The following is a 14,938-nucleotide window of genomic DNA, read 5'->3' on the forward strand; positions in this document are numbered from 1 at the left end:
TTCATATGCCATAAAATTCAGCCAGAATGTACAATTCAGTGCTTTTTAGTATACTCACAAATTTGTGCAATCATCATCATAACTTAATTTTAAAACATTCGTCTTGATGTCTTATTACTTATTTTTATAGCAATATTTTCGATCTCTGTTGATGTTGACTTCTCTCTCTCTGTGCTTTGTCTTTCTGCTTTACCAGGGGAGCTCCACTAGGGCAGGGACTGTGATGACTATGGATAGGGCTGCATCCTCAGCACCTGGCAGACACGGACTGGCAGAGAGACCGGGCAGAACCACACAATGAAAGCCTAAAGCTTGTCCCATCCATTCTTTATTGCAGCAGGTGCAGGGCACCTGAGTGGGAGCCAGGTCCCCACCTGGAAAACCATTAGGAGTAGGCAATTCTCTGAGGGGTTACAGGGAGGGCATATATGCCCGGGGGAGGCTTATAACTCTGGGGTGGGGCTGTGGTGATTTGGGAAACCACGTTCAATGTATCTATTGTTTTCAAAGAAGGCGCTAAGGAAAGTGACACTGGACAATATCTTTCTAGTGGGCAGGAATACGCAGAATATGGAGGGGTAAGAAGGGCGTGGGGTCGCCAAAGGGTTCAAACACCGCATTGAGGCGCCGCAACGCAGCTGGAGTTTTCCTTGGGAAACTCAGACGTTTGCCCGCTGGGCTGGCACAATGGCGTTTCCGAACCCATGCCCGACCCACTGGGGGCAGTACTTGTTATTTGCTAGACGCTTCTTTCTTTTGCAACTTCAAATCTGCAAGAGCTGCAACCTTGCCGATGACTCAATCGTTTCCTCGAACCCTCTGGGCTGTGTCACCGCCGCAGCCGCCCCTCTGCCCTCCCACTCGTCCCCGGCATCTCCGTGCAGCGCCGCCCGTCCCAGGGGAACCGCGGGCGCACCTGGCGCCTCGGGCGCCCCAGCACTGCGCGCTGGTGGCCACACCGCCCGGCGCGCAGCTGCCAGAGCGCTCCCTCCCGAAACATTTAAGTGGAGTGGCTTGTCTAGCGCCCAGCGAACAACATTATCCAATTGCTTCCCGTTTTATTCGCAGGCTGGGAGCTGAGAGAGCCGGAGCGTTCACTTTCAACCCTCAAGGGGGGGAGGGGGTGCGGGCGGGGAGGGGAGAAGCTTGCGGCTCCACCTCGCGCGCGGCGCGGCCAGAGCGCCCGGCTCCGGCAGAGGCGAGCAGCGCCGGTGAGCCCCGCAGCAGCGCGCCCGGCCGCCCGGAGCCCCGCGATGGAGTGAGTATCCCCGCGCGCGGCTCGCTGCCCTCCTCTCGGCATGTTGCCATGGCGACCGCGGCAGCAGGCAGATGCGGGCTCGGGTCCCAGTCCCGGATGGGTGTTTAATTTCAGCCCAGTGTGTACGCCTGGTGTTTCTATAGCAGCGGTCGCAGGGGCTGGAGCCAAGGGGCAGGAGCCCCGGGATGAGTGGTTTTGTGCGGCTGCCTCTTGGCCAGCAGGGCCTCCGGAGGGGACGCTGCTGCTAAGGAGGGAAGCACGTCCTAGGGTTCCCCATCCCTGCCCCAAGCTTCCGATTCTCAGGGAGTTGGCTGAGAATAGCCATTACTTCCGATTCCTAACCATGTCAGCATTATTGGACTGCAGTTAAAAAAGGGGGGGGGGTGTCACTGCGGATCGGAAGCAAATGTGGTTCGGTGTGAATTGTGTAATGGAAGGATGATGAGTTAGTGGGTAATATGAGACAGAGCTGCAATGCCCTGGCTACTAGAAACCAGCAGACGACCCAAAATTATTGATTTGTTCCTGGGGTAATTGAGAAATGAGACAGAAAGGTAGGAGCAGCAGCCGGGGGGTTGACTTACAACGTTTGGCACCGTGGGCATAGCGTGGGAGGGGTGGGGAAGAGAGGGCAGGGAGGCAGGAGGGGCGTTAACCAGAAAAGACACAATAAAGGGCTTCGGTCTTGGGTTCGAACTGGGGTTTCTCTCCCCTCAGCCTTTGCATCCCGGCGTTGCCTTTTGGTCACTCTCTCAGGCTCCTGCCGCAGCAGGGCCACTTTGACGGGCACAGGCTCCAGGAAAGGGTGAATTCTGGAGCCAGCTATTAGATAGTGCTCACTTGGTCAGCTTCTCCCCCTCCTGTTCTCTTCCCACGGATACTTCCTGACATTGGGGCTGTATGAAATCATATTTCAGCCTAGAGATAACGACCAGTTTTCAGGTATCGGGATCTTCATGCCAAACCCAATAAACCGTAGATGCAGCTGTCATCCCTCTGCATATCTGATTGTGTAAATGTAATTTAATCCTCACCAGCAAGGCTGCTAAAGCAGAAGTCAGAGGTGGTGCAGCATTTTAGGAGTGAGGAGTTGTAGATTTCAGCCCCTGACTTGGCTGGCACTAGTGTTACTGATTTTCTGTACCAGTAATTTAATATCTCCGAGCCTCAGTTTCCCTATGTGTACCGTGGAGACAAAGATGTTCCTGACTTACTTCTAAGCATTGTTGAGAGGATCAGATAATATTTCTGTATCTTCTAGAGGGCTCTGTAGATTGTAAGGTATATATGAATTTAAGGAGTTAATGATCAAGTCTCTGGAATCGGTTTTCTGGGCTTGAGTCCTTGTGCATTTTGCTGAATGACGTCAGTCTCTCTGGGCCTCGTTTCTGGAAACAGGAATGATAACTATTTCATGAGATTTTTCTGAAGATCAAACAAATTGGTACATATTGATGGTCTTCGAACCTGGAACAAAGAAAGCTCAATAAATATCATCTATTATCTATAAATATTATCTATTATCTATTATTATTATTGTGGTCTCCAGGAGTCCTCGTTGACATTTTGTGGGGTCTCAGGTTGGTGCCAGGGTGTTTTATTTTCCCCCAGACAATTTATAAAGAAACTTAATGCCCCAAGGGCAACTGAGAGTAACACAATTCTCAAGATACCATTGTAGATGTTCAGAAGCAACCAGGAGACATAGCAGGCTTGAGTACACAGGGCAGAAGCTGGACGACTTGGCTTCTGGCATGTTCTGTTCTTATTGCCCAATGCCATTTTTTTTTTTTTTTTTAGACATGGAAACTGCCCTTTATAAGAGGATGAATGTAGGTCTAGTGGTCCCACGGTGGAAGGTTAAAGGGTACCCTGGCTGTTTGCCAGGACAGTAGTTCTCATCTTTACCATCTCACATGAATACTCTAATGTATAACATACCTTCCAGACTTACAACTTGAGCATTCAGTAACTGAGGAACGGCACACAGGATTTGTAAGCTTCCTTCCCCAGACCTTTCCCTCATCTTCTCTCCATCCTCCAGCTAAGTTTTTGTTCCAGGTGTGCCTACCTCCCACGTGGAATTCCTGGTGAACACAGGCTTTCCGTATCATGCTCTTCCCTGTCCTTCTGCAGGGTTCAGATTGGTGTCCCAGCCAGCCCCCTTCTCTCCTGATCAGCCTGGCCCTGGCTTTCCTGTCCCCCTGTGACATTTCAAGGTCCTCCTCACCTTCCAGTTAACCTCCTGCCTTTCCAGCTGTCTAATCTGTTCACTCTCCCACTTCCATTGCTTCATTAATATAATTCACTTTTTAACTCTTTTTTTCTTCTTTCAGAATACTACCTTTTCCTGTCTTGGGTGTAACCAAATTTCTCAAATCCTGTTCTTCCCCTCTATCTAAACCCTCTCAAAAATCTCATCTAAGATATAACTCCATTCCCCTTCCTTATCATTTTCAACTTATGTTTATGGAAAAGAATTGAAAGGGGGGGATAAAATTCTCTTCCTTCTTTAATTTTTTCAACTAGCTAACAAATACTTATTGAGATTAGCACTGGTCAACAGAGCAGGCATGATTCTCATCATCTGAAGTTCATAGTTTAATGAAAAGATAGATGTTAAAGCGGTAAATGAATATACAAATACAAATGAATCATTTGTATGAATGAATGAATATACAAATGAATATACAAATACAAAGTGCAATAAATGCCATGAGGGAAATGATGCAGAGGAAATAACAGGAAGGGAATATAGGTTAGATTAGGAGGTCAACAAAGCCCCTCTGAGGAGCTGATATCTAATGTGAGATCTGAAGGATGAGTAGGAGTTGGCTTGGTGAGGAGTAGAGGGAGGAAGCACTCTGGGCTGAGAAAATGGCACATGCTAAGGCCCTGGGGCAGCAGAGGTCCTTGGCAGGTTAGAAGAACTGAAAGAAGGGGAGTATGGCTGGGGTTTTGGCAGTGAGGAAAAGATGGTTTAGACATGCTGCTAAGTGCAACGGGGTGCCACAAGGAGCTTTACGAATGGGTGTGATGGTAATTATTTGTGTTTTGTACCTTCAAAGCTTCAAAGTACAAAAACCTAAAATTGCCTTTCCTTCTGAAGGTATGTAAAATGGATGACATAGAAAATGTGTCATAGGCAAGCATCAGAATACTGCAGACGTTTGCAACAGGAGAAGGGGGATTATCAGTTTTAAAAACCAGCCAGCTTGTGGTGTGCCAGTACCTGATAGTTTTGAATAAGCCGAGGTCACCAATTTTGTTATTATTTTTAATTTTTAATTTTTTAATGTTTATTCATTTTTGAGAGAGACAGACATGAGCTGGAGGGTCAGAGAGAGAGGAAGACACAGAATCCGAAGCAGGCTCCAGGCTCTGAGCTGTCAGCACAGAGCCCAACGCGGGGCTTGAACTCATGTGAGGTCATGACCTGAGCCAAAGTCGGACGCTTAATCAGCTGAGCCACCCAGGTGCCCCTCGAGGTCACTAATTTTAAATGAAATGGAGTGAAAATAAGAATACGATCATTTATTCACGAGCCTTACTGGTTTTCAAAAAACAAGAGCATCTTAGTTGAAATAGGAGAAAACATGCGTAACAAGCAAAGACGGTCCTGACTGTACTTGGCTGCCCTCCTTGTTGGGTTGAGTGTGAGAACAATGTGTATGTGGGAACAAACTTCAGCATATGCGGTTACTAATTTGGTACCACACCTATAGGTTTTGCTGGACGCTTCTCTAGAACACAGTCTCCAAAACAGTATGAGAGCTGAAAGGCACAGAGGACATAGCACGGGAACTCTTTCAATTGTCGCCATCTCTGCCAGCACTGGGGCTCTGACTTGATGGGACTCAGAAAAATGACATTTCCCATTGCCTGTCAGGGGCCTGCTTTCACAGACACTTAGCCACAGGACAAGTTTCAAGCATCCAGAAGAGATCCCGAAGCATCTAAGCTAAAGTTTGCTTTTTCACAGAAACAAATCTAGGCTCATGAGGGGATATGCGTGGAAGGGGTACTGAGTCACAGCTGACTTCTGGTTCTTAGCATATGCCTTCATTCGTGCATTCACCCTTATGCAGCAAACATATTGAATATTTTATATGTGCCAAGCACTGCGATAGGTCCTGGGGATAAATGGTGACCTGATCCTGTCTTCAAGGAACTTTCTGTTTAGTCTCAATGTGACTATGGGTGCCATATGACCTTGAACCATTTTCCTTGGCTATGTCTGTCCTGTTACACAAAGTGTGCCATTTTACGTGTTCGGCATGGTGTAGGCATTGAGTAACTGTGTTTGAGAATGTGTCAGGCCTTTAAAAGTTAATTTTTGTGACGAAAGTAATGTATGCTTTTTACAACAATTCAAGTGGCTTGGGGTTCAGTTTATGAAATAAACCTATTCCTTTCCCTACTCTTTCCCCCAAGTCTTAGTCCCTAGAGCATTACCATGAACAGTGTGGAGGTATCCTTCCTATTTTCCATGCAACAAAACAGAGTTGGGAACACATACTTATACAAGTTTAAATACTTCCTTTTAAATAAATTAAGTCCTACCACACTTGTTATTCTGTAGCTTGCTTTTTCCTCTTCATATATTGTGCATACTTTTATATATCGATACATACACACCTATCACATATGCTTTTATTAGCTGCTTAGCAGTTACTTTTGGAATATAGTTCATCAGTCCCCTTTGATGAAGATTTAGGTTTGTTGCCATTTTTTTTTTTGCTATTATATGCAATGTTGCAATGAACATCTTTGTACATCCTGCAAGTGAATCCATATACTACTTTCCAGAAATGGAATCGCTTAATAAGTGAGTATGCATTTTATGATTTTTTCTATATATTGTCAGAGTACATTGCCACAAGGAATATTTGAGTCCCTGTTTCCTCAATCCTTGACAACCCTAGCCACGTTATAGATTTATATCTGAGTAATACACTTATACTTGGTGCCTCTAACTTTATGTGACCACTCTATCAGTGGTCAGTCTGTGCTTTTGCCCTTCCTGGACTGAGGGCCTCTGGGCTACTGGTCATTTTTTTCAGACAGCAATAGGGAGTCATAAAATACAAACAGCAAGCTTAAATCCAGAAGAGAATGAAAATTATTTGCAAAGGCAAAACTTAAAATACCTAATTAACTTTAAAAAGCGATCAGGGAGGTTTTTGTAGAGTTTGTCCAATTTTGACTTTATTGACTGATTCCTTACAACTGAGGAAACGAGACTCTACCACTCAGCCCTCCTTTTACCATTTGTTGCAGTTATACTGTTAGTTTTACATTTTCAAAGTTTTAACATTTGCAGTTTTGAATTGTAAACATAATCCTCCCAGTTCATTCAGTCAACTGAATGCACTTGATTGCACTAGGTACTGTTCCTTTAAACATTTTTTTAATGATTATTTATTTTTGAGAGAGAGGGAGAGACAGAGCGCAAGTGGGGGAGGGCAGAGAGAGAGGGAGGCACAGAATCTGAAGCAGGCTCCAGGCTCTGAGCTGTCAGCACAGAGCCTGATGCGGGGCTTGAACTCACAGACTGTGAGATCATGACCTGAGCTGAAGTGGGATGCTGAACTGACAGAACCACCCAAGTGCCCCACAGCAGGTGCTGTTCTAAGCGTTGAGAATACAGCAGTGAACAAAACTGAGAAAGATCCTCCCCTCACAGAGCTTCTATTTCATGAAAGAGACACAATGTGTATATACGTTAATTTCAAGACTAAAAATAAAACATATTAGGAGTCTAGAGGGTGATGAGGGAAGGTTATTTTTTTTTTATTTAAAAAAAAAATTTTTTTAACGTTTATTTTATTTTTGAGACAGAGAGAGACAGAGCATGAACGGGGGAGGGTCAGAGAGAGAGGGAGACACAGAATCTGAAGCAGGCTCCAGGCTCTGAGCTGTCAGCACAGAGCCCGACGCGGGGCTCGAACTCACGGACTGCGAGATCATGACCTGAGCCGAAGTCGGCCTCTCAACCAACTGAGCCACCCAGGCGCCCCGAGGGAAGGTTATTTTTGATAGAGTAGTCAGGAGACAGGTTTCTGAGCGGGAGAGTTTGAACAGAGACTTGAACAAAGTGAGGAGATGAGTCATGCAGAAGGAAGAGCAGTTGCAAAGGTCCTGAGGCAGCACCATGCTTTGTGGGCTCAGTGTTAGTCTGCGATCTGGATAAAGTCAAGATCCCCACCAGCCCCTTCCTCATAGGCATCCTCTTTCCTGAGCATTTTGTGTTGACTTAGTGTTTAATAGTAAGGTGCTGTTTTCAAACAGGGCCCAAGGGTGTTATATTCTGAATGCCTTTCTGTTGCTTCTATGAACAAACAAATTGGATGTTTGTAAAATTACAGATTCATGTATTTTCCTCCCTCATAATTCTATAAGGCATTGTTCCATTGTGTTCTGGCATGGACTGTTGCTCTGGAAAAGTGTGAGACCAGCCTGATTATTTCCTCTTTGTACCTGGCTTACCTCCTCTCTCCCCTCCCACTCTGGCAATTTTTTTTTTTTTTTTTTTGCATTGGTGCTGATAGAATTATATTTGAACATGAAACTTTATAACTTTGCTGTGATATTTCTTACTGCAAGTCACTGTGTCAGTTTCTCCTGGAAAATATGTACATCCCTTGGATCTGAAGACTTATATTTTCCTTTATTTTTTGTAAAGGCATTTTCTTCATGGCTTTCAATTAAACAGCCTCCTTGTCCTCTTTATCTACTATAGGTGCATCTATTAGTTAGTACCCTCCGTAACTATCTTCAATTGCTTACATTTTTTCCTGTAAGTTTTCATTACAGTTTAAAGTCTATCCTCTAGGCAACTGACTTTTGTTTTTAGCAATATTTGTTTAGTTCTTACTTATTTTATGTAGATTTCATTTCTGTAATGGTTTTATTGTCATCTTCTATTTGTTTTCTGACTCCTCCAGCTCATTTGGCACATTTTTATTTCACTTTATTTTTTTAAGTTTTTTTATTAAAAAAATTTTTAATGTCTATTTATTTTTGAGAGAGAGAGAGAGACAGAGCATGAGCTGAGAAGGGGCAGAGAGAGAGGGAGACACAGAATCTGAAGAAGGGTCCAGGCTCTGAGCTGTCAGCACAGAGCCTGATGTGGGGCTTGAACCCACAGACCCTGAGATCATGACCTGAGCTGACATCCAGTGCTTAACTGAGCCACTCAGGCGCCACTCATTTTGCACATTTTTTCTTTTTTTTTTAATTTATTTTTATTTTTATTTATTTTTAATTTTATTTTTTATTTTTTAAAATTTACATCCAAATTAGTTAGCATATAGTGAAACAATTTCAGGAGTAGATTCCTTAATGCCCCTTACCCATTTAGCCCATCCCCCCTCCCACAACCCCTCCAGCCCCCCTCAGTTTGTTCTCCATATTTATGAGTCTCATTTTGCACATTTTTTAAAAGAGTTGTTTTTCTTTAATTTCTTTGAGTGCATGGAGGATTGATCTGAAAATTTTATTTATTTCTTGTGTTATTTTTCTGAATACGCTTACCTGCCTTTTGCTTGTAAATCTTTCCTCTCTTTTTAAAAAATAATAATCAAACATAAAGGGTCTATGCTTGTTGACAGCATTTATTACTCATTTCTGAATGGAGGTAATTTATCCAAACCTTCTATTTGCCCAAGAATAAGTGGGAGACAGTGTTTGGGGAAGACAGTGACTTTAGATGAGATATTTTGTCCCATAAATGTTTCTTAAAACTGTACCGTGTCTTTTGCTCTAGAAGTGCCTTGTAGTATGTAAGCAAGTCACTGAGATAGATCACACACTGTGTGTGTGTGTGTGTGTGTGTGTGTGTGTGTGTGTATGTGTGCACGTGTGTATGTTGAAGTGGGGGGAGCAGACGGATATTTGGTGCTTATTTGTCACTATGTGGTTGACTCTGTTGAGCATCTGCGAACAGAGGGGAAAGGTCAAGTCATCTACAAAGGTAATTGTTAACTTTCCTTCTTGTTTCACTACACCTCTTACCTCCAGACTATGGCTAGACTGTGGTAGACTATGACAACCCTCTATGTGTCCAGACTAGTCCTCTATATTAAGTTTTTAATTTTTCAAAAAGTTTATTTTGAGAGACAGAGTGAGCGGGAGAGGGGCAGAGAGAGAGAGGGAGAGAGAGAATCCCAATCTCTTATCAGCACAGAGCCGGACTTGGGGCTCGAACCCATGAACTGTGAGATCATGACCTGAGCTGAAATCAAGAGTTGGACGCTCAGTTGATTGAGCCACCCAGGCGCCCCTCTATATTAAGTTTTTAAATGTCAGACTTTCACTGATAATAGACAGTTCACACAGTAGTACCTCCATCAGTGACACTTCCTTTTTGCACTGTCTGATATGGACCCAGCCCCTCCACACAGCTGTTTCCCATGTCTCTTGTGACTTGGTGGTACCACTGGTCACCATTCCAATGTTGGGCCTCTGTGGGTTCTCTCTTTACTTAGCAATTTTTGAAAGCCAATTGACATCTCTAGAGGTATAGATTCACCTTTTTGCGCTGTCCACTGCTTTAATAAAATTTTTACTCTTTTTGGCAGATAATTCTTATAGTCTGTGGTTTGGGAATCTTAATTCTGCTACTTTCATAGTCAATAAATTCTCCCCCCCCCCCCGGTTTTTCATTCTTTTCATTCATTTTTGGCAGGTTTCAGGGAGATATAGAGAAAACCTGCCTTTACCATGTCTCCGAGTGAAAGAATCGGTGAGTCTTACATTCCCATGAAAATACGAGGAACTAGCAAATGTCATTGTTCCTGGAAAATTTATTATTATAGATCTTTTTTTTTCCCAATCGATTGTTAGCAATGTATATGGCAGAATAAGTTTGCAAATGATGTTATAAATACTTCAGAGCAGAAGAATTTTGGAGGAGGTGTGCATAGTGGGTATTCTCTGTCTCACCCTTCAAATCCATTCTGTACCTTCCTCCCCTGCTTAACGTCCTTTGAGGCTGACCTGTGTGGACTACAGCAGTGAGGCTTTCTCGCCCTTTGGGTTGGGTCAGTGCAAAGCACCGGCAGAAGAGCCCAGGGCAGAAGAAGAGTGACATCAGTGGACTTACTCTATGGTCTCCCTTCCTACAGGGCAGGGAGTTGGCATTGTCTGCTTTCCTCATCTGAAGGCCACAGCTCCTGCCTGCAGCCCACACCTACACTCTACTTCTAGTTCCCTCCTGGTTCTGGTGACCTCTCCCTCCCCTTGCCCCTTCAGGAGTAGGTGAGGCTATGACTGGTCTCCCCACTTGGTTAGCCCCTGGTGTTTCGCCATCCCTGTTGGTTTCCCATAACTCTGCCCATGCCTTTGTAAAGCAGTCCCTTTATTAAGCTCCTCTAATTCTCCAGTGTAAGCATGCCATCTACTTCCAGCTGGGATCCCAACTCACAGAGTGTGCAAAGGATAGAAGTGTTTGAAGTTTAAGAAAAAATACACTTCAGGTTTCCAGGATGGAACTTGGCAACTTTGTGTCTGTTTACACATTCTGGTCATTGAAGCTCAAGGCTCCAAAATTAGAAGAAGCTGTTTGATAATTGTTAAGAGTTTATTCAAGAAGGAGAATCTCCATTGCCACAGGCTACCGAAGTGTCAGTCTGCTTCCCATTGAAAATATCATTTTTCTTGTAACTTAGAATAAAAATTGCCCAAATTTGACTCCTCAGAGGGAGCACCAATCTCAGTGATGAGGTGGCTCGATTAGAATTTTATTTAAGGAAATGAAATTTTATTTCTTCTCCTAATAGGAAGGAACTTTACTAGCAAAAATTCTGTTTTTGTGAATAGAACTTCATTGTATTTGACCTACTGTTTAAATATAAGTGGTGATTTAACTTATCAATAGCATCTAAAAGAATCCTTCCTAAATTGCTGTCAAATCAATAAACTCTATCCCATCTTGTTTAATCTTCTTCACAGATAGCACAAAAGCATAAAATATGGTCTAATCAAAAGGTGTGTTACAAGTTCTGAATAGATGGGCTTTAAAGATATTTTACTCCATTTTATATAGTATTTTATACCTAGTGAGTTATTTAGACTGCTTGTCCTACTTTAAATGCTTCCATATCTCTGTCAGTTATGTTCATTTATTCATTCACTTCACTCATAATTATTAAGTACCCACTATGTGCACTGGTACACTGTTCTAGGTACCTGTGATACAAAAAGGAATACGACAGTCCCTGCCTTCATGGAGTCCATAGTCTAATGAGGAACAAACATAATTGGCCAAGTTATTATATAATAAAGTGTGCTAAGTGTTATGCTGGCGGAAGTTTTGACGGCATACTGTCTGAAGCACATAGCAAGTGACAGGAGCCTAAATGAATCTAAGAGCTCAGGCATTCTATATGAGGTCAAAATTCAAGCCTAATTCTTAGCCCCTGAAATTAATTTAGCACATAAGCACTTTGTTTTTAATGTCTGGACTAGTCATCTTACAACTTTTTAAAAAACGTTTTATTTATTTATTTATTTATTTATTTTTAATTTTTTTTTTCAACGTTTATTTATTTTTGAGACAGAGAGAGACAGAGCATGAACGGGGGAGGGGCAGAGAGAGAGGGAGACACAGAATCGGAAACAGGCTCCAGGCTCCGAGCCATCAGCCCAGAGCCTGACGCGGGGCTTGAACTCACGGACCGCGAGATCGTGACCTGGCTGAAGTCGGACGCTTAACCGACTGCGCCACCCAGGCGCCCCCGTTTTATTTATTTTTTGAGAGAGAGAGAGAGAGAGAGAGAGAGAGAGCACAAGCAGGGGAGGGGCACAGAGAGATGGGTACAGAGGATCTGAAACTGGCTCTGTGCTGATCGGCTGACAACAGTGCACCTGATGTGGGGCTTGAGCTCATGAACTGAACCATGAGATCTTGATTTTGACTGGAGCAGAAGTCAAGACGCTCAACCGACTGAGTCACCCAGGCGCCCCCATCTTAACAACTTCTTAAGTCACTTTCTAAAACACTTGCCAAGCCAACTCCAATGTTAAAACTAGTTTGAATAATTGACAGTCATGTTTTTGTTTGCAATGATGAACTTATGGCTAATGCTACCTCCACGACCATGCATGTTACCATCAGTATCGTGGTGATTGGCTGCCCCCTTGAGGAATCAGAGACTCAGTTTTCCAGATGACTTTGCAAAGTGGGATCACTAATAAGTTCAGACAAAACAAAGGAAAAAAGCAAACAGAACAAACAAACACAAACACTTAAGATTTACAGGTCACTGCTAGGCTTTTTTTAGACACAGTATTTGATTTGTTTTAGCCATCTTTGTTGAAATACTATCAAAGCTCTCTAACTTTTGAAAGGCATTAAGATCTGCCAGACTGTACAGATTAGCCATTTAGAGAAACAGTAAAGCTGATCTAGAAACAATCAGGACTTCTCCATCCTTCCAATGCTTTCCTTAACTTCTTATCTTCCAAGAGGGAAGTGCCCAGCATTTAAAGTTAATGACACCAGCAACAAGGTCTCATTTCCTCAGAGATTCACGCTGTGAAGTGCATAGCTATCACCTGGAAATAGTGTTAAAACGCAGATCCTGATTCTGTAAATGTAGGGTGGGATTGGAGAGTCTGTGTTCCCAGCAAGCTTCCCGGGAGAGGATGCTGCTGCTGGTGGTCTACAGACCCCACTTTGAGTAACAGCTTCACAGTGCAAAGACACAGTGTAGGGCTGAACATAATGCCAGAAGTGAGGGCCTCATTCTTTTACACGTCCTCCTTCAAAACAGAACTGGAGCTCAGCAAACTGTGTGAAACAGGCCAATCTACAGAGCAAAACCAGACTTTTCATTTTAGTTGGCATAACTTGGCAGTTCCATGTGAATAGATAAAATCTTTATATTTTTGGAAAATCAGAACAGGATCAGGGGTTGTCAAAAAGTGTTTATAAGGCAGATAAACGTAGTCTTATCTTTTAAAATACGAATTTGAAAATTTTTGTGGTCATACATAATTTAAAATCCAAAAATATTTTTCTTTAGCCAGTTCCTTAATATTTAAAAAAATAGCTAGTGAATCTAATTATCTGTGGTCTCAAGAGTCTGCAAATCAGTAATATCTTGATATAAATGTCAAGGAATGATTCTATAAATCTGATACTCATGTGAGTTTGAACATGATATGTTAGGACCAAATAGCTTGTAGTATTACATTTTTTTCTTTCTTTGTTTGTTTGTTTCTCTTTCTTTCCCTTTCTTTCTTTTCCTTCCTTCCTTCCTTCCTTCCTTCCTTCCTTCCTTCCTTCCTTCCTTCTTCCTCCTTTCTCTCTTCCTTCCTTCCTTCTTCCTTCTTTTCTCTTTTCTTTTCTTTTCTTTTCTTTTCTTTTCTTTTCTTTTCTCTTTTCCTTTCTCTTCTCTTCTCTTCTCTTCTCTTCTCTTCTCTTCTCTTCTCTTCTCTTCTCTTCTCTTTTCTTTCAGTAGGCTCCACACTAGGCATGGAGTCCAATGTGGGGCTTGAACTCACAACCCTGAGATCAACACCTGAGCTGAAATCAAGAGTTGGATGCTTAACTGACTGATCCACCCAGGTGCCCCAGTATTATGTTGTGTGAATGAGATTGACAAACTTAAGCATCTTTACTCTTGGAAGCCAGGGAAGAGTGACCTACTTCATAAAGGATAATTCAAACATATTATTAAGTTGTGTTTTCATTTATGTGAGGTGTAAAATAGCTCCCAAACTCCTTGTTATGGGAACTAAGTATTATAAAGACAATACATATTTGAGAACTAAACTGTACAGAACAAGGTTCTGTTGTGGATTCTTGGTTGCTTAATAAAATGATGGCTCTTTAAATTTAGTTACATTTTCAGGAATTAAAGCACAGTTCTTGAGGGCTCTCAGTATGTCTGTCCTCCCCGCCTGTGTCAGCCACACAATGTACCTTCCTGTTAGTTCCACTCTCCAGGTCTTGCAATTAGAAACATTTCATTATATCATGGTGGTGTGCATATGACTTTAGTGCAAGAAGAGTAGGAACGTCATGTCCTGGAGAAACAAATATGAGGAGTGTGTGTGTGTGTGTGTGTGTGTGAGTGTGTGTATGAAACTCTACTTTTCAAGACCTCCTTCTAAAATGCCACTCTTCTTATATATCTGTGTCTTATTTTGGTACTTTCAGCTTTCCTCCCCTTCATCCTTACCTTGGGAATTTTAAAAGGATTCCTAAGACCAAAATCCCCAGGTTGATAGAAAAGCTTTGGCCCTTGTCACCCACTCCCCAAATTTGCCTGCGTCAGGAGATTGGTCATTCTTGGGGTGTAGGCTGGCATCTTGCACTCTATAGCCACAGAAACCAGGGCTGACTGCTGGTGCAGACCCTAGGCTCTGATGGTAGTGGAGGAGTGGGGAGGGTGGGGGAAGAAGGGTGGGAGAGGGCGGGAAGGGACTTAGGCAGCTGTGAACACAAACCTAGGGGGCAAAAGCTGGTGAAATCTGCATGGGATCCTTGGTGGCTATCAGTTTCTTCAGTAGAGAAAGCTGCTGGGTTCGTCTGCAGAGCGGGTCGCTGGGAATGTGATCATCCCACGGCGTGGCTGATATTGGTAGCTCCTGTTTTTCCCCTTGTTCCTAGCTGTCTCTATACCTCTCAGCTTTGCCTGTTTCTAGATGAGGTGAAACCCAAGCGGATCC

General features: G+C 43.2%; 1 protein-coding gene and 1 long non-coding RNA gene across 11 annotated transcripts in view; one reads left to right on the forward strand and one right to left on the reverse strand.

The window, feature by feature from the left end:
• Positions 1-1,161: 1,161 nt before the first annotated feature.
• The window catches only part of PALM2AKAP2 (PALM2 and AKAP2 fusion), a 448,549-nt gene continuing 434,772 nt past the window's right edge, over positions 1,162-14,938 (forward strand). For 4 of the 9 annotated variants that reach the window (XM_086683678.1, XM_086683684.1, XM_086683681.1 and 1 more), the window contains exon 1: positions 1,183-1,258. In XM_086683678.1, the coding sequence (XP_086539804.1) occupies positions 1,254-1,258 (5 nt within the window). In that variant the 5' untranslated portion in view covers positions 1,183-1,253. Of the gene's footprint in view, positions 1,259-14,938 lie in introns of all 9 variants that reach the window. The other 5 variants (XM_086683680.1, XM_086683683.1, XM_086683690.1 and 2 more) reach the window with 4 other exon arrangements.
• Positions 2,262-14,938, reverse strand: part of LOC147574986 (uncharacterized) — a 23,969-nt gene continuing 11,292 nt past the window's right edge. For both annotated transcript variants that reach the window (XR_015242943.1, XR_015242944.1), the window contains one exon: positions 2,262-2,725. This is a non-coding gene — a long non-coding RNA (uncharacterized LOC147574986). The remainder of the gene's footprint in view (positions 2,726-14,938) is intronic.

The sequence above is a fragment of the Puma concolor genome, chromosome D4 (genome assembly GCF_028749965.1).
Source record: "Puma concolor isolate L17-30 chromosome D4, mPumCon1.1.hap2, whole genome shotgun sequence".
NCBI classification, from domain to species: Eukaryota; Metazoa; Chordata; class Mammalia; order Carnivora; family Felidae; genus Puma; species Puma concolor.